The sequence below is a fragment of the Oenanthe melanoleuca genome, chromosome 3 (genome assembly GCF_029582105.1).
Source record: "Oenanthe melanoleuca isolate GR-GAL-2019-014 chromosome 3, OMel1.0, whole genome shotgun sequence".
NCBI classification, from domain to species: Eukaryota; Metazoa; Chordata; class Aves; order Passeriformes; family Muscicapidae; genus Oenanthe; species Oenanthe melanoleuca.
In genome coordinates, this window is record NC_079336.1 from 95,083,580 (window position 1) to 95,103,006 (window position 19,427).

Sequence of the window (19,427 nt, forward strand, 5' to 3'; positions counted from 1 at the left end):
CGGAAGTGCGTCTTCCCATTGGAGGGCGTGCGGGGCAGGCGGGAGCGCCCGAGCCCGGCCGAGCGGAGCCGAGCTGAGCCGAGTGCAGCCGAGCCGGCGGGGCGGAGATGGCGGCGGCGGCGGAGCTGCAGGGGAAGTACCAGAAGCTGGCCCAGGAGTACTCCAAGGTACCGGGAACCAGCGCCCGTCCCCGCGGGGCCCGCAGCCCTGGCGCCGCTCGGGGCTGCAGCGCTGCCTGCCGTGGGTAGCGCCCAGTGCTGGGCCCGGGGGATGGGGCGGCGGCAGCCGCGGAGGTGCGGAGTGCCGGGTGTGCGGTGCCGAGGGAGCGCGGCCAGAGCAGAGTGGCCTGAGCACATCCTGCGGTACAGACCAGCTCAGCTGTGCCGGGGAAGCGAAACTGGAGTGTTCTGCCTTGTTCCCCGGCTGGGCGCGGGGCTCGGTGTTACCCGCTCGGCTGTGGGCATTTGCCGAGGTCTCGGTGGCGCCTCTCACCTGTGCGAGCTCGTCCCGCCGGGGGCCGGCGGTGCTTGAGTGTCTTGGGAGTGAGCAGGACACTCGCTTCCACACTTGCCTCCTGCCTGTCGCCTTTCTTCTGCCCTAGGTGCCTTTGCATCCTGTTTCTGGCTTGCAGAGACGTGTAGCCCATAGTGGAGAATGCCTTCCCTTTCCAAGGTGCCTGAGATGACTTCTGAAATAGCGGAGCCTTGCTTAATGCAGAGCCCTTCATGCTTTCTTATTCACTAAAAGGCAAAGGAGATTCTTGATCTTCAGTGCAGAGTGCTTCAACAGCCTTGGGGAAGAAAGGCAGCCCTTCGATTTTGTGTAGCCCCACAGCAACAGCTGGCACAAGGCACTTGTCTGGATTTGACACTTCTCCCAGCTTACAGCCTTAAATGTCTTTAAATACTTTTCTCCTTGGAATTGTTATAAAAAACATCATGTGTAGCATCTAAATTGTCCATAGATAGATGTTCTTTTAATGCTTTCACAAAGTAATTGAGGAAAACTTAATTTACTTTGTAGCTTTGTAGGTCACAGAGTTCACATCTTGTTTTATACAGAGGCTCTGTTATTCCTTGGAGATAAATAGTGGCTGAGGAAGATAATGGAGGGATTTTGGTGCTTGATTACTGAATGAGCATTGGACATGTGGACTTCCAACTATAGCTTCCAGGAGTTCCATCTGCTAGATCCTTTCTTTTAGTCTCATGGTGTCCAGAAGCTTTCTTTGAGCTTCACCGTGCACTTCTCAGCCTGTGGCATTTCTTTCTCCTTTGCAGGAACTATTTTTTTCATCTCATCCCATTTCTCCTGCAGTGCAGTTCATTGTGGGACTCCCCCTTGCAGAACCCTCTCCTCCTTCTTGTTGGCTGCTTGTGTGCAGGTGGAAATGGAGAGTAGCCCTGGAGTAGCCTGGTCACTTAATGGTGCTGTGAAAGCCACGGAGAGACGTGGACAAGAGTTTGACAGACTCCAGCAGTGCTGAGGGAAGTCCCAGCCAAAGGATTGCTTTTCCTCCTGGTTCACAGACCAGTCCAGAAGAAGAGACTCTGAAAGCACACAGGTTGCAGCTTCTGGCTCTCTCATGAAGGAGTAGTCAAAGCAGCTTTGTGACAGCATGTATGGGTCAGACTTCAGCTGGGGTCTCTGGGTGCAGCAGGACTGAGCTGCTTCATTCTCTGAGCCTGAGGTGTTCCTGCAGTAGTAGCTGTGGCACAAAGACAGGTGTGTAAAACTGCTGCACTGCTCCTTCTTGCTAGGGAAACCCTGTGCTTGGAAGTTTTTCTGTGGTGCACTGAGAAGTTTCTTGTCTTGCCTTTGTGATGCCTGAGCAGCACAGTGGGAATACTGCAGGGGAAACAGCTGTGCTTAACAATGACTTCTGACCTTTCAAATACACTTGGTCATCACACTGAAACAATGAGCCACTGCTGTTTTACACTGAATCTTGCCTTTTATGCACCTGCCAGAGGTATTCCCAAGCACTGTACAAACTCTTTTAATTTATATCTGCAACAGCTGGACTCACACATGTCAAAGGAATACAAACTGCCTTTGAAGAAACCAGGATTCAAGCAATTTTCGAGGAATGGGAAGATGGAACTGTCAGTATCTTCATTGCTGCAGGGTAGAGGTACTCTGTGAAGTGACTGGGAAATAGATTTCTTGAGTATCACTTTTCACTGCAGTGATTTTAGTGCAGGTTTTCGGTAGTGTACAAGTAAGGCTTAGAGGGCTTTTCCTTCTATGCTTTTTATGCCTTTTTGTGTCTGTTCTCTCTGGATCATCTGCTGCCACTGGTAATAAGTAATTTTGCATTAAACTCCTCTTGAGTTGATAGAGATTTTGACTTTGAGTCCTGCTTGTGTTCTAGAACCGGTTATAAACAGTTTTGAGGAGAAGAGGGGAGACACAGAAATAGCCCTGAATATGACCAAGAACTTCATTAGTAAGGGAAGAGGTTGCAACTTTTTACATATTTGTTCCTAGTTCTTCAAATCTTAACTATATGTAAGTAACTGGTCTTCAAGGACATCTATTAAGAATTCTATTCTATTTGACCTAAATGTTCAGGTGGTAAAGTTACTTCTTTTTCCTTGCCAAGTCAGGATATGAAATGAATACTTTTTTCCAGCCTGATACCACTGCTGTCTACCTGAAGAGAATACTTGGAAAAGCATTCCCACCTGGTACTCTCCTGAGAGAATATGATGCTTTCTGCACTTTCTCATGAATGGCTTTTATTCATTCTGTTGTCTTGCATACTTACTGACATCTCTTGTTTTTCAGCTTCGTGCTCAGAACCAAGTCCTGAAAAAAGGAGTTGTAGATGAGCAGGCAAACTCTGCCTCACTGAAGGTAATCTCTAAAAACTGCCCATGTCAGGTGTACTAAGTTGTGACAAAATAAGTAAATAGGGATACTTTTTACTGAAAAGTAATGTCAATAAAAGAATGAAGAAGGAACTTGATTTTAATAAAAGAATTTCTGTTTTGCAGCTAGCCTGTTCTCTATGAGTGCTGAGTTTGTAAAAGGGGAAGGTTGTTTCTTGATTGTCCTATAGAATTAAATAGCTACTTGGGTATGATCTGTGGTCAGCTCAAGGAAGTGAAATAGATTTTTTTAGGTTAGAAACGATACTTTTTGTCTCTTCAGTGTTTTTAAAAGTGAAGGGATTTTCTAATTTGTTCTTGTTTATAATGTGTAAAAAATAAGTGTGAAAATTTTAAAGTAATTACTTTTGTCATTCAGGAACAACTGAAGATGAAGGATCAGTCACTGAGGAAACTGCAACAAGAAATGGATAGCTTGACCTTTCGAAATCAGCAACTTGCCAAGCGGGTGGAACTACTTCAAGATGAACTTGCATTAAGTGAAGCTCGGGGCAAAAAGAACAAAGTATGTGCTGAAGGCAAGAAATACTTGCTTAGCAGATGTCTGCTCCTCACCTGTCAAAGCCTTATCCTGGTTTTTAGCAGTAGGTATTTTGTGTCAAGGGTTGAGCCGAATGTTCTTGTCAGAACTTGTGTTATTTTACCTGATGTTAGTGAAAATACCCATAAAACAGGAATTGATATGTATAATACATGCTATGTAGTTCTCCAGTCTTCTAGTCTGTCAGCTGACTGATGCTGAGTTGCTATCTTCTCTTATAGATATTTATTAAGTGTTCAAACAACTGGGAAATACTTTGGAGCTCTGTGATTAGTCAGTTACTGTGCAGAAAGCTGATCCTCATTTCCCATCCCCACCTCTTTCCTTTATAATTTTGATGTTGGTAGTTAACTCTTCAGCCTGTGATCATTGCTTTTCTATGTGAATCTTGTCAAATGCTTTGAAATGAAAATTTTTAGCTTATATTCTTTCTGTTACTTCAAAATGACAGAATGATTTCAACACTGTGATCTTTCCCTGCCAAGTGCTTGCTGATTGAACCTAGTGATATCATATTCTAAGACCAACTATGCCTTCTGTTGGCAGCATCACAATTCCAGGGGTGGTGTGCTTGGACTTAAGTAATTCTCAAGTGTCTCTTGCTGCTTTCCTCATGAGGAAACCCCTCTTAACTAATGCTGTCTTTTCTCAATGTGCTGTAGTTACCAAGGCTGGCTTTAAAGCAATCATTCAAATGATGAGTAATATGATCATCTTCCTTACTTTTCCCCTAAACTCTTGCCCATTTTTCTGCTGTCCAGTTCCTTGACAAGCATAGTGCTTCTGACTACATTATTCATGCACCACAGTAAATTGTTCTTTCAAATGCAGTTTGACCCTTCTGTTATTTCAAATTCTGTAAGTTCCTGTTTTGCTAGTTGTGTTTTCAAATTTTGAAGGATGTCAGCCTGTCTTTAGTAGCTTTGCAAGCAATTGCCACTGAGTTTCTTTCCTGTTCATCTGTTATGCACAGCTTCAGTCCCCTGATCTGTGTCAGAGTTCAATCCTTTTAGAAGGAGCAGAACATGTGCTCATATCTCAGGTGGAGTTCACAGGCTGGCATCAAATAGAGAGGTGGCTTATCTGCCCTACATACCCCTAGTTCTTGAAGTATTGAGTTTCAATAGAAAGAGTCTCCCCTGTGTTTAGTTATCATAATACCTTTCTTCAGCATTGTGGTCTATGGGGTTCACTGGTGGTCTGAGTCTTTTGGATTAAGTGAGTGAAAAATGAGGAAACAGTTGGCAGAGAGATGTGTGGCTGATGGGCAGGGAAGATCCTGTGGTTGCCATGGCACTTTGTGCTACAGCCTGCTGAGAGCTGGGACAGATGTGCCTTAAACACAGCTACCAAACCAACTGAGCCTGTGTGTGGAGGGTTTTGGGTTGCTGACTGCATGGGATCATGCAGGATTCCAGTGAATTCAGGTGGGCTGCTGCCCATCCAAGTGGTTGATTCCCTGTGTGTGTGAATGGGACACCTGAGTGGAGGCTTTCCCTTGGCAGTGTTGCACCACTGTAGGGTCACAAGGGTGTGAAGGAAAGTGTGCTGCCTTGAGGCTGGTGCTGTGTGCAATATTCACACCTGTTGATATATCAGTCAGTGTCAGTAGGATGTCTGCTGGTGTGCTCCTTCTGGGAATTACCTGCGGGAACTGGTCTCACAAACCTGGGACTTGGAGATAATAAGTGCATTTTGTCTCTTTTAGAAAAGTGTAGAGCCCTCATCTCAGCTGAGTCAAGAACAGAAAAGTGTCTTCAATGAAGATCTTCAGAAGAAAATCGAGGAGAATGAACGATTGCATATACTTGTGAGTGAAATTTTGTTTTGCCTTTATTTTTGGTTCAGAAAACTGGTGATGCAAACAAAGATATGGAAAGTAAAGTGCTGTCTGAAAACTTGTGGGTTTAGAATCTTGTATGCAAAGCAGTAGATTAGATCAGATTGGTTTATAAAGGTGTTCACTAGGGAAATAAAGTATTTTGACTTTGGATTTATAAGACAGTGTGTGGAATCACATAACATGTGTTTTCTCATTTAGATTTTTAACTTTTGGTGACAGCTGCCCTACTGAAAACAGCCTGGTACTGGATGGAAATTTCTTATTAGTTCATTAGCTGCTTCAGAATTACTTTAAAGTTTGAAATGTTTTCTGCAAGTTGCCATAATTAAGTCAGGAATCTACCAAATTGGAATACATTTCACTTCAGAAAACTTGAGAAAAACTGAACTTGAGCCAAAAGTTTTTTCATGTATCTGCTTTTAGTCAGCAATATATTTAAAGAATGCTTAGTACTGCAAAACTGTTCTTATTAAAGTACTTTGTTCCTGAATCTTTTCCTGTAAATAAAATAAAATTTCTATTTGAGAACTGTTAATTGTTGTTAACCTGATCTGGCTAATGAAATTGGAGTCACTTAAAGGACTGGTTTCATTAGTCAATTGAAGCTTTTTTTAAGAGCTTTGCTTTTCTTCCTGTAGTTCTTTGAAGCAGATGAGCAGCACAAACGTTTAGAAGCAGAGCTGAGGTGTAGACTGGAGGTTTTGGAAATGGATGCTGCCCAGCACCAAGCTGTGGTGGACAGCTTAACGAAGAAATACACAGAGACCATTGAAAAGCTGCAGAATGATAAAGCCAAATTAGAAGTAAGGAGTTTTTCCTCTTGCTTGCAAGTTTGAAAAGTTTTGAAATGCAATGTCTTGCTGTGTCAGCACTTACATTGTGAGATTATCTTCTTGCATAAAGATCAAGTCTCAGACACTAGAAAGAGAAGCTAAGGACTGTAGGCTTCGAACTGAAGAATGGTAAGTGCCTTTATTTCATTAATGAAATTTTCATTGATGTAAAGAAATAATTGCTGTGAAACATTAACTGGCTTATTTTTAAATAATAATACCTTTTTAAAAAAGGGGTTTAATTAAAAGACTTTAACTCTAAAGACTTTAATTATATTATCATGAAGACAAGTGTGAGCAGCACAGGTCAAGCCCCCTTTTTCTTTGCTATGTATAGAACTAGACAATTCCACAATTTCTGCTTTCAGTAAGAACAGTTTTGTCTCCAAGCTTTTAAAATAGCAGTGATGTTAATGAAAGCTTGAATTTATTTGTAATGGAAAACCGTAGAAAGCAAAAACTTGTATAAAACAAAGAAATGTGAGTTTGTAAAAACTGCTTCTAAGAACAAAGTTTGAGTAACATGCTGAGAGAACTGACTCAAAAGAATTTCAAAAAATCCCCCTCCACTGTAAAAGCTTCTTGAGCAATTGTTTTTGCATCAGGCATAATGTTCTCAGCTAGAATATTTGAAAGTTTTTATCAAAGAATTATATTGTTACTTTTGAAATATTTTCATTATCTTGAAGACAAGTTGTAGAAAATGTGAAGTTGAGGACTGTGAGCCGAATCAAATTAGGGTGCATTTCTCTGAAGTTTAAGCTGCATTTTTTAGAAGATACATGTGCAGTATAGAATGATTAAGATGTGTGGTGAATGATCAGATGCAGAGTTCCTTCTTTCACATGTTAACCCTGAAGTGTGTATTTTAATTATGTTGATAGATGTGAAGATACTTGAAGCAAATAGCTCCCCTAATACAAGTCAGGGTTTCACTAAAAATGACTTGGAAAAGAGGATGAAAGTGTGTTTGGCTGCTGTTTACTTTCTTTGTGGTGTTTGAAAAACTAGTCTTAATCTGCTACTATTCAGTTTAGGCTTTGTCTATCATGTTCTATGGTGACTGGATAATTGATGTCATTGTAAGAAGTTGTCCCTGGTATATTCAGTTATACTATATTAAGTTTTTAAAAGTAACAAAGCCTGACACTTCATTTTAAACAGTGAAATCACTCTCTGTTGAACACATGGCAGGATGTGTCTCTGAGAATACAGCCCCTCTGTTTTCCCTGCTTTGTCAGGGGAAGGGATCCATTTGTCTCTGACACCCACACTTTACTCAGACAAGCAGGGGATGTGAGATGTGACAGCCTGCATGCTTTGAAAATTAAAGGGCAGAATGTAAGGCAAAACATGTCAAATTACTTGTTTGTCAGTCCTCTACAGTATGAAAAGGAAATACCAGTACATTTGCAGTTTGTTTTGGAGTTCATTTTCTATCATGCTCAATGCTACTGCTGTAGCTGCTGTACAGTTTCTGTGCAATTTTGGAACTGCTCTCCAAAAAAAAAATTTGTTAGTGTGTATGAGCTACCTATTGGCCAGTTCCTTCATATCTTTCTTGTCTATTTTGGATTATTTTGCTTTGTTAGACCTGATAAGTTTCTGTGCATTAAATGTTGTAAGAAAGGAAAAAAAGCTGTCACTTTGACACCTTCCCTCCCACCCTCCACTATATGTACAGGAGTTCTAGATGTCAAACAGGAAGCAAAAGAGAAGAATTTGGGGGCCTAAATTGGGTAAGGTGTGGAAGGTCTGAATCAATAATGGGGTGTTCTTTGTTGACACATATATATATATATATATATATACATAATGCTGGAATATATTATTATTCATTTCAGGAATCTATTCTCATTATATTAGTAATCTTGATTACTTTGGTTCACATGTATATACACAGTAAAATGCAAGCAAAGAAAATTTAGAGAAAAAATCACTTGAGTATGTATCAGAAACATAATTGTCAAGTCTTGTCAGAACAGGCAGTATCAGTGCTATATGGGGTTTTGAAAAGCCTTTGAGGTGTCTCAAATAGTGATGTGACATATTTAATTGAATTATTGACAACTCATTACCTGCTTATTGGAAAACTACATTGGATGCATAGTAACTAATTTTATCTTCCCATCCAAATTCTAGCAGAAAAGAATGCCTTCATATAACTTATATAATAGTTTTACTATAGGAAAATAAAGTGGATTTTAACTCTGAAGTAAATGAAGCTTCTCAAGAATGGAATTTAGGATTTACAAGTTTATGGTAACTTTTACTGCTTCTGTTGGGCATTAGGATTCGGTGTTGTGTTAAATATGAGATAAAGGAGGACAAATTACTCCTGCTGTATTATTTCTATCTAAATTCTAGAAGGAGACAGATACCTATACACTCAAGGGATGCTTATAGTGACATATGATGTTGGTGATACAGATGAAATTTTAAAGGTTTACAATGTGTGTGTGTGTGTGGTTTTTCGTTTGTCTCTTTGTTATTTAGCCAGCAACAGCTAAAGAATCTTCAAGCAGCTTTGGGCAGTAGACTGGAAGAATCTCTATGCATAATTAATGAAAAAGTACCTTTTAATGACACAAGTACGTATGCCTTGGTCTGGGTATCTTGTTTGATTTTTTGGGTATCCATCTGGAGGGAGAATTAAAATGTGTTAGCTGTAAGAAATATTGGACATCTGAACAGACATTTAGAGGTAACTGTAGTAAGTATTCCTGATACTTGTCATGGTCTTCTTCAGTAGTTCTAAAGTACCAAGTTTTTATATACATAATGAAAACTGAAACTTTTGCAGGCTTTTAAGTGATTTGCCCCTTGCCTTGCTTAGTGTTGACACATTATTGTAAACAGTGAAGGAACATGGTCAATTTAATGGCTGCTCTGTAATGATTGGTTACTCATCTCATGGAGTGTGATTTTTGGCAGGGTATATTCAAGAGCTGCAGTAAGTTAAGGTGGGAGAAAACTGGTGGCTGCAGAGATATTTTATCAATAATGGTCTGCACTTACTACTAGTGGGGAATTTGTCTGGGTGTCTCATTGATCAGGAAACACACAGAGTAGTTCTTACCCGAAGCTGTCTTAGGCACGTTCATCTCTTCATGGGGAAAAAAGCTCTGTGAACCTGAAGAAATGTTTTTCTGCTTCCTTTCCAACTGCTGCTAGATCAGCTGAAGTGCAGAGGATCCCCTGGAGTTAGCAGTGCTCAGCCTTTGCATGGCTTTGGTGCAAGCGTGGGTTAGTATGTGCTGGGTCAGTGCTGTGCTCTGTGTGCTTTCCTAAATAGCTGAACACAAGGGTGGGCAGGCACTGCCTGGGCTCTTCTGGACCCTTCAAGGCTAGGAGGACCTGAGTAGTGGAAAAGCTGAAAGCAGTAAAGAAGGAGCAGAGAAGTGAAAACAGGCTATCTTGTATATTTCATTGGTAGCTTTTGCATTTTTCATTCAGTTTAAAATCTGATGACAATGTTTTAAGTAGCCTTAGGTTCTCTAAAAGCTGATCTGGCAGGGGTGAGTGTTCCAAGCTCTTCTCTGGTTTGGCAATCTAGTGTGTCTTGGCTTAGGAACACCAGATAATCATCTCTCTAGGAAATGTTGACTCCCAAACAGCACATCACACTTAGGTGTTGATGCCTTGAATTGGTGTCCTTTTCACTTCTCTCACTTTGCCTGGCATCTACTGCCTATTTCTACTTCTCTGGCTTCTTTAGCTTGCATTTTTTTATAGATGGTTACCATTGTAGCAAGAACTTTGCTAAAATAATTTATCTGCTCACTCATCTACCGTGGCATCAGGCCTTTGCTTGTGTAGTAGAAAGCACTGCAAACAGAGAACATCTCTTTAGTGGTAGATCAATAAAAGTCAGGAGATGTTTGTTTGCTGTGGATTCCTGCTGTCCTCCTGTAGACACTGTAGTTGGCTTCAAGTGTAACTAGCAGCTAATTTCAGTAACAATCAAATGACTGCTAAGCCTGATTCCCAGAGCGGAAAAAGTTTTCTGAAGCATTTAGTTAGAAGTAGGATCCAATAATTTTGGACAAGGTTTTTTCCCTCTAAATGTAACAACCTCTTCCCATGTGTTAATAGCCAAATGTGAATGACACAAAAGAACTAAGAAACTGTACATTTCCTTTGTGAGCAAATTTTAAACTAATCTGGTTGTGGTTCAACTGAATTGAGAATGGATGTGATCCCTTTTAAATCTCTAAGACTTTGTAAGCTGTTCTCTAGGTATAAATAGCCCTCTGCCCCCTCTAATTGGCTGCTTGTAACTGAATAATCATTCTAGTTACTTCATGACTGGAGAAGAATGCTGAATACATAAAGAGTACATCTTAGTCTAAATTGTCAACATATTAAGGAGCTTTGAAAAACATTGAAACCATTCAAAAATATATCAGTCTTATTTGGCCCCTCCTTGGAATTTAATTGAAATTTGAAAATCTTGAATTCTTTAAGTGTGATTTCTTTTAAAAGATTTTTTTACTCTTGTTTGTGGTGAATATTCTTTAGGCAAGAAGAGTCTACTCTTATCTTTCAAATTCAGGGTTTTCAGATGATTAAATTTGACTTTAAGTCTGAGGCAAGTATTGAACTGCTTTCCCTCCACTTAATCACAGACACCCTTAAGTGAGGATATTTAGGCCTACCTTGTTGGAGTCAGTTGTTTGTATCTCTTTAGTTAATACTGCTTACATAACTTGTAATATTCCTGCATTTTTTAAATCAGTATTTACCAAAAATATATCTCTTAAAACTCTCCACAATTTAACAAGTGCATATAACTCAATTTTTGTCCTGTAGGGTCTACTCGATACAATGCTCTGAATGTACCATTGCACAACAGAAGAAATCAGGTAAGTGTTTCTTGTGGTTTCATGTGACTCTGTGCAACTTTCTACACAGATATTGAAAATAAACCAGTCATTTTAGTACCTGAAATGGCAGAAGATCACCTGTCCACTACTGTCATGATATTCTGAGGGCATTTCTGCCCACTGAGCCTCTGCACTTTTCAAGAAGTTGTGTATATTGTTGTTATGTCAAGGAGTCTTATTAAAGTTGTATGAAATATTCTTTTATTGGGTCAACCTTCAGTAAGCTAGAAGTTGGAACATTTAATTTATAAAGTTGATTAAAACTATAGTAGTTCAGAGGTCTTTAGTTAAAAAAAGGTAGTTTGGTATCCTAAATTCCTTATCTCTCAAACTGAGCTTCTTCAGTCACATCACTTGAGCTCCAGGGAATGTATGCATTTGTAAACTGCACACTGGTGTGTGCAGTAGAATGCCCTATTAGTTAACATTACTTGTCACCAGTCACAACCCTTTCAAGGAATAAATCATGTCACTTTGAGACCTCTGCATGGTTCATTTGCATTTTGTGGGACACTTCCTGCTGAAGCACCTCTTACTTGCAGCAAAATAACCCTTGTATTTTTAAACATTTCTAGGAAACAGTTTCTGTTCACTACTGTAATTTAATGAGATTCCTTGTGTATGTTGTTTATTCAGTATTCAAAAATGAGCATTGGTTTTCTGTGAATGGTTGAATATTTTAAGGGTTTTTACAATAGCAAATCAGAAACCTGTATGCATTTAAAATTTTCCTGTGTTGCTACCACTGGGGATGGGCTCTACAGCACTGTGGGTGTTTTTCTATTTCCTTGTGCATCTCAAGCAGTCAAGTTAGTGCATTAAGATGCTGCTGCAGGAAGATTTAAAATAGTTGCTTTTTCCATTCTTCAGAAGTGCCTGTAAAGAGACCTTTTTCCTAATGGCTGCTGTGAGATCAGGTGGCCTGCTGTTCAGTTTTGTGATGGAAATAGACTTAAATTTCAGGTGCTGCTGCTGAGTTCCAAGAAAAATCTGAATAACTGAATGGAGACTTTCTCCTTTTACTGTTTTCTGCCAGCACTATGTTAGGCAGCTGCATGCTTCAAGATCTGCAGTCTTGAGAATGTTCCAGGACAGATTTTTATGACTGGCTTTGACAGTGTGGAGGCAAAATGTTGGTGTATTAGCACAGACTGCACTGTAAAGGACAGCAAAACAGTAATAGTGTCTGTTTCCCTTCCTTGAATGGCTAATTAACATACACAAACTGAGTATAATGACTGTTTTAATTACTTGCCACCATCCCAGATCCATAATCAAGATTGACCTGATTTAGCAGTCCATGGAAGCATTGAGAGTTTGTCTCTGAAGGATAAGTTATTCTTGGCTGAAATGTCACTATAACATTATACTCTTCCCAACAGAGAATAGTTTGCTTCTCTCTTGAATTTATGTTCCATTCTGGATTAGTTTCTTTGATACCTTTCTGCTTTACTAAAGCCACAGGACAGCCTTACTCATGAGCAGCAGCTGAGTTCTGTCCAGGAGAATAAGAATTGAGTGTTCTTGGTTAGAGAAGCAATCACCTTTAATTCTGGGAGAAAACATCATAGGATTTTTACAAATTAAATTGAGATTTCCTTGCAACCTGGTGTTGTGCTGCTGTCAGTCGTTAGTCTGTTGTTCTTTGGAAATTTCAGACATGGTTTCTGTAATTGTGCTGACCTCTTAAATGTTTTTGTGGCTTGCAAGCTTTAAAAATGCAGCAGAGGCAAACCATCCCCACTTGTGTGAAATGAAGATACTTTGTTGTCAAAGAACAGTGTGCCCTTCTGAGTGGTATTGTAGTTTATGAAGGAAAATAAAGTTAAACATAATTGCTGTTAATAATTTTAGGCTGAAATAATAACGAGAAAGAAATGACTGATAACAATTAATTTTTTTTAAATAGATCTATGTCAAATGCAATTATTTTATAACTGTCTCTACAGCTGAAGCTGCGAGACCTTGCTGGCCAAGCCGTGGCTTTTGTCCAAGAACTTGTAACAGCTCTCCTGAACTTCCACACATACACTGAACAGAAGGTACAGATCTTCCCCATTGATTCTGCAACAGACACAATATCACCCTTAAACCAGAAGGTAAAGTTTACACACTTCAGCTACAAATGTCTTCAATTAGTTAGACTTTAATGAGTGATTTCATGCTAGCTTGTGCTACCTTTGCTGGAATGCTGTGTGTCCCTGAGAGCCAGCTCCTCCTGCATGAGACATTTTCTGCTCTGTGAATTCTCTAAATGTGGGTGAGAATCCTTTTCCCCTGTGCCTCTGCTAGAAGAGCAATATAATAATCAAATCAGAGCTTTGCTTTTTTTAATTGCTAAATTGAAATGCGTTTGTTGAATGTTCAGCTGACTTATTTTAAAACAATAATGCAAAGCATTGCTTTGCTAGATAGAACTTATTTTAGTTAATGCACTGAGGCATAGTAGATGTTGAGACAGAATCTGGTCTTGTGTTTGAAGTGTGTAGCTGTAATATTAAAGGAGAGAAGGTAGGCTTATGAGAGAGAGAACCTGTACTCTGTTCCCTTGTCAAAAGACAACTTCATAATCTGATTTTGGGCTGCTTGTGTGAAGGTGTTTCCTGTAAGTGTTCTGAACCTTCAAGTTTGTAAAGCATGTTGAAATTAATATGAGAAATCTGACTCATTTCTTTTGACACAATTCCATGGAAAGGTTTTTGAGAGTATCATCCAGAGCTTTTAAGGTGTATATTTTGACTTTGTTTTCATATGTTGTGAAATAGAGAAAATAACTGCATGAGGATTTGTGTGAGGATGCATATATCTATGTTTTGGAACAAATTACCTTAAGACCAGAGCTGACTTCATAGTTTAAGGGGATCTGTGAGTATTTAAGTTGCAGTCTCTTAATTTCAGTTTAGTAATTGGTAGGGCTCAGACTTCAGGTACTGAGGTGAATTGTGGATTGCATTGATCAAGTGGCTGCAGTGCATGTGGTGTCAATGTTAACTATCATGAAACTTTCCTGTTCTTTGGAAAACCTCCTATAATCTCTTTGCAGGTAGAAAATATGCTTATGAAGGTTGTTATCCACTAGAGAAATCCCCTTCTGTTTGCCTTCTCAGTTGTTTCAACTGTTTTAGTCAAGAATATCCTTCTGCAGAGATTCAGCATAGTTTGAGAACATTTTGTTGCTACTGCCACCAAATGCACTCAGAATGGCATGTACTTCTTGTGAAAATAATGTGGTTTCATCATCTTTCAGGTTTTCTGGAGCAGGAGTGGTGTCTCTCTTTTTTTTTTTAATGTGGCCCAGTGTTCTAGGGTGACTTTATGATACTTGTATCCGAAATCATCTGTTCTGTTAGTGTTGAATATTAAGTTCTGCAACTTTAAGACCGGTTCTAGGAGTGAAGGGGGAGAGAAGAGGTGCAGAGTTTGTTATCAGAGATTGCACTTGCTGCCCCACATCCTTCACTCAGACCGTGCTGTCTGCAGTGAACAGCAGGAGACAGCTCTCCTCTGCTTTTAGGGGCTGTTCTCAGTCCCTCTGTGGGTCACAGCTCACTCAGGCTGTTCTCAGTCCCCTCTGTGGGTCACAGCCCAGCTCACTCAGGCTGTTCTCAGCCCCTCTGTGGGTCACAGCCCAGCTCACTCAGGCTGTTCTCAGTCCCTCTGTGGGTCACAGCTCACTCAGGCTGTTCTCAGTCCCCTCTGTGGGTCACAGCCCAGCTCACTCAGGCTGTTCTCAGTCCCTCTGTGGGTCACAGCCCAGCTCACTCAGGCTGTTCTCAGTCCCTCTGTGGGTCACAGCCCAGCACACTCAGGCTGTTCTCAGTCCCTCTGTGGGTCACAGCTCACTCAGGCTGTTCTCAGTCCCTCTGTGGGTCACAGCTCACTCAGGCTGTTCTCAGTCCCTCTGTGGGTCACAGCTCACTCAGGCTGTTCTCAGTCCCTCTGTGGGTCACAGCTCACTCAGGCTGTTCTCAGTCCCTCTGTGGGTCACAGCCCAGCTCACTCAGGCTGTTCTCAGTCCCTCTGTGGGTCACAGCCCAGCTCACTCAGGCTGTTCTCAGTCCCTCTGTGGGTCACAGCTCACTCAGGCTGTTCTCAGTCCCTCTGTGGGTCACAGCTCACTCAGGCTGTTCTCAGTCCCTCTGTGGGTCACAGCCCAGCTCACTCAGGCTGTTCTCAGTCCCTCTGTGGGTCACAGCTCACTCAGGCTGTTCTCAGTCCCTCTAGTGCTGGGAAATGCCTCAGCCCAGGCCAGGCTTGGTGGGGCACAGGTGTGAGCTCCCTGTGCTCCTCTGGGTTTTCAGTCCAGAGCAGGTTCAAACAGTTGCAAGAAAAAGAAAAAACCAGTCCAGGGAACCTCTCTGCCTCAGCTAGTCAAAAGCTAACTAAAAGCAGAGGAGAGCTGTCTCCCACTGTCCAGATCAGACAGCACAGTCTGAGTGAAGGATGTGGGGCAGCAAGTGCAGTCTCTGCTAACAAACTCTGCACCTCTTCTCTCCCCCTTCACTCCTGGAACTGGTCTTAAAGCTGCAGAACTTAACATCCTGCACAGAACAAACAGAATAGGTGACTGGGGATACAAGCATCATAAAGTCACCCCAGGACACCCAGTGTGATGACTGCATTCACAGTTACTACTGCAGTTTACACTAAAGCAATAAAATCTGATTTCCTAGACATCTCTTCTCACAGATTTTTTTTTTTTTTTTCCCCTGACCTTCTAGTTAACACGTCTTTTTCAACATAGCTGAAACATACAACTTACTCAGAACCATAATTTCATTTTCCTTTTCTTGTAATTGACTCTGATTCAGCTGTTCAGATTTTGTTTTCATAATTATGTCTCTTGGAGTCTGCCCCATTGTGTATTCATGACCTAATTCCCTCAATGCATGTGACTTTCCAGGGCTTTTGCTGTGACTTTCCAGCACTGGAGCATCTTTTATTGCTCCCTGAAGCTGTAGTTGCTCCTCTATTTTTGATTAATTCATCTCTTTGCTTGGCAAGTGTTCTCAGTGTGACTTTTAAAAAAAAAAAATTTGGTTAGCTACTCTACCAAGTTGTTCAAAAACCTCCCCTTAATATGGTAGAGAAAGTGAAACGAATGTCAGATAGTGGCTTAGCAAACTTGCACTGATTTATTTTTCCCCAACTCCAGGTCTTGTCTGGTGCTTTCAAGCTATTTTCCCCACCAAACACTCAAAGTAGATGTGGACAATTCCCTGCCAGGTTCAAGTATTCCTTTTCTCTTTAAGTGTTGGATTGCTGGGTTCTGCTGGGTCTACAGCATCATGCTGGATAATTCAAGTCCTCTCTCTTGCAACACAAGCCAGGAGCATTCTGCATGTGTTATTTCCTTCTCCTTAGATTTAGGAATTTTTCCTAATTCCATCCAGGTTTGTGCATGCATGGATCAGAGCTTAGCATCTCACTCTTCTTGTAAACACTGTGTTGCAGCACTATAATAGTGCAAGGAATAATTAAAATCTCTTGTACTCTGTTTGCCTGGGATCTTTAGCTACTCTTGTGGTGTAAATAATCAAAGGTGAAGGTAGCTTTCTGTGGGGTAAAATAAAAGTCAGGATTGCTTTTGACTATCTGTATTAATTTGTGGAAGAAGGTTTTTGTGGTACTGAGGTACCAAAATGGAAAGCTGATGGTGTTGTTATGTTTTGGTTGTATGTAAGAGAACACCTTATGTTCTCAAGTTTCCTTTTGTGAAGGCAAAATTAACTATAAGATTTAATTAAGAGGTTTTTAGCAAAGTCAGGCAGGTCCATGAGGCCAAAGTTTCATTATTGCTGAAACTCATAGTTTTAGAAGTAAGAATTCTCCTGTGATCAGTTGGAGCTCCATGCTTTGCATTAGCATAAGCATGCTTTGATTTGTGTTGAAAACTGGGCTTGACACAGATACAGACACATCTCTTGCTCTCATATTGGTTTGGGTTCAGTTCTTCAGCACTTTGTGCAGCATAGCTGTGCAAATATTTGTGCTGATGGACAAGGCTGGGAGGCAAACAGCTTCTGTGGGGAGGGTGGGATAGTTTATTCTGTTGGCCAAATGGTGTATGGATCTAGCCTTAATTGGATGGAGTTGAGAAAGGAATGCAAGAATATTCAAACTAAAAAGTGAGGGTTTGATGTGCTGTGCAGGGCAGTTAAAATGAGACAGGATGCCATGGCAAAGCCCTAGGTGTATTTTTGCCTTCTCACTTTCCCTCTAGGTGTGTTTTTGCCCTATGCAAGAGGTTGCTGCACATCACTGGACTGTTGTGTATCATTAATGACATCTTAGGCATTGTTAAAGGGGACATGGGCTTTGCCAGAATGTCCTGTTCAGTTGTTACCTTGGCAGAGTTCACAGAGTGTCAGCAAGTGCCATTTCAAAACCTCTCTGTGCTCAGTTCTCACAGTATCTCCATGAAAACGCTTCCTACGTTCGCCCTCTGGAGGAAGGAATGCTGCACTTGTTTGAGAGCATCACAGAGGATACTGTCACAGTCCTGGTAAGATTTCCTCCTTTTAGCCTCCAAAAAGGTTTTTACAGAGCAAAACCACTTACCTGTTGTTTTGTCCTTTCAGGAAACAACTGTGAAATTGAAGGCCTTCTCAGAACATTTAGCTTCCTACGTAGGCTTTTTAAGAAAGATTCTTCCTTATCAGTTAAAAAGGTACCTTTCATTTGATAGATCAAATTTAAAGGCACTGTGTCAGGCATGCAGCATTGTCAGCACCTACAACTCAAATATTAAGTCAAACCTTAAAACACTCTGGCCTCTGCTCCATCTTAAAAGGCTGAACTATTTTTTTTTTTTTGCATGTTGTTTTCTAAGCCTTGAGATTAGGCATGGCTTTTTGAGGCATTAGGACTAAAAACATGTATTTTAAAGCCCCTCCACACACACCCTCCCTTACAGTTGAACTTTAAAAATAATGAAGCTTTCATTCATGTTTCTTAGTGTTATTCAATAGCATTGGTACTATTCAGGTGTGATATATTGAAATTGTTACTGCCTTGAGCCTCCCTGAGGGTTATTCCTCATTCAGTAAATGTAGCAATGTGGTAAAACTTGGCCAGGTGTACATCCCTTCTGCTGTGAAAAATCTTTGTTCCTTAGGTGATTGAAGGGAGATGAACTATAGGTGCAAAGAACTATTTTAAGAGAGGGTTTGGACTAAGGAAGAAGAAAAACCTTGATTTATGCCTCCTTTATACCTCTTTACATGCTCCTTAGGAAGCAAAAGAGAATTTATGTAGTACAGGGAAAAGTCTTCAAACTTAAACTGCTGCAATCAGTTCCTTGCTGTGAGAATAAGTCATTCCTGGCTTGTGACAGGAGCACCTAGGATTGGAGATGCACACAGTAATTTTCATGTATTGCTAAGTTCCTCTGCTATGTTAACCTTTCAAAAATAAATTCCTGGTCTGCTGTTGCTTTGGCCTGGGGAGGTAGAGAACACATATGTGCTCCAAAACTCATGAACTTGTTTTTTTTTTAAGACAATTGCTTGCTTTTAAAAAAATAATTCATATATTCCTAGTTTGGAAGAAGAGTGTGAGTCTTCTCTTTGCACAGCTGCTTTAAGAGCTAGAAATATGGAGCTGCACAGAGACATGAAAAGGTTGACTGCAGTCTTTGAGAAGCTACACACATATGTCAGTCTTCTGGCCTTACCAAGTAAGTGTCTTGGTTGTTACCCTGTGACTGGTTTTCTCTGGGTTTTTATAGTGTGCCTTTTGTCACCTCTTAATTATGAAATCCTTAATAAACTACATTTTATTACTAATCACTTCCAGCCCCTCATCTTCATAAGGTTATTACAACTGTCATGGCAATGACTGAATAAAAAGAGCCTTTGTGTGTGTGGGGAAACTATCTCCAAATGCATCCTGTAAATAGCAGTAGGAAATGATTATTGTATAGCTTGAGGTTATTTCAATCTTTGCCCTTTAGAGAGGCCCAAATGGTGTTTCCTACAGCTGTGAACATATCTTTCTGTATGTGTGTCTATTCTGTATTTTCATATCATTTGTATGATATGAAAAGATATTTCATATCTTTTTGAGACTAAAACAATTGATATTTAAGAAATCTGAATAAAAATTAGGGAATTTGAAAGTCTTTTACCTGCCTGCTCTGCCATAATTGATTATATGTATATTTGCTATTGAAGGGGAAATTTAAATAAATTAATCTATTATGACTCATACTCCATACAAATAGTTCTAGTAGGTGGAAACTGAATTATTTTCAAAGCTAACTTTTTTCATTCATGGTCAACTCTTAGTGTTGTGGTTTTCTTTTCCTTCCTATGTGTTACTCTTAGGTACAAGACCAGAAGGACTCCTTAGGACAAATTACAACTTTGTGTTTACAAACATTGCTGCAAGTCTTCATGGATTCCATGACATTTTAAAGGGTGAGAGTTG

At 40.4% G+C, this 19,427-nt stretch overlaps 1 protein-coding gene across 2 annotated transcripts in view; it reads left to right on the top strand.

The window, feature by feature from the left end:
- Nucleotides 1-19,427, top strand: part of PPP1R21 (protein phosphatase 1 regulatory subunit 21) — a 32,510-nt gene continuing 13,083 nt past the window's right edge. Inside the window, exons 1-13 of one of the 2 annotated variants that reach the window (XM_056487839.1) lie at nt 1-167; nt 2,791-2,859; nt 3,253-3,399; nt 5,144-5,245; nt 5,917-6,081; nt 6,182-6,240; nt 8,608-8,702; nt 10,924-10,976; nt 12,947-13,096; nt 17,401-17,502; nt 17,579-17,667; nt 18,539-18,675; nt 19,325-19,417. In XM_056487839.1, coding sequence (XP_056343814.1) covers nt 108-167; nt 2,791-2,859; nt 3,253-3,399; nt 5,144-5,245; nt 5,917-6,081; nt 6,182-6,240; nt 8,608-8,702; nt 10,924-10,976; nt 12,947-13,096; nt 17,401-17,502; nt 17,579-17,667; nt 18,539-18,675; nt 19,325-19,417 — 1,321 coding nt within the window. In that variant the 5' untranslated portion in view covers nt 1-107. Of the gene's footprint in view, nt 168-2,492; nt 2,512-2,790; nt 2,860-3,252; nt 3,400-5,143; nt 5,246-5,916; nt 6,082-6,181; nt 6,241-8,607; nt 8,703-10,923; nt 10,977-12,946; nt 13,097-17,400; nt 17,503-17,578; nt 17,668-18,538; nt 18,676-19,324; nt 19,418-19,427 lie in introns of those variants that run through there. The other variant, XM_056487840.1, reaches the window with a different exon arrangement.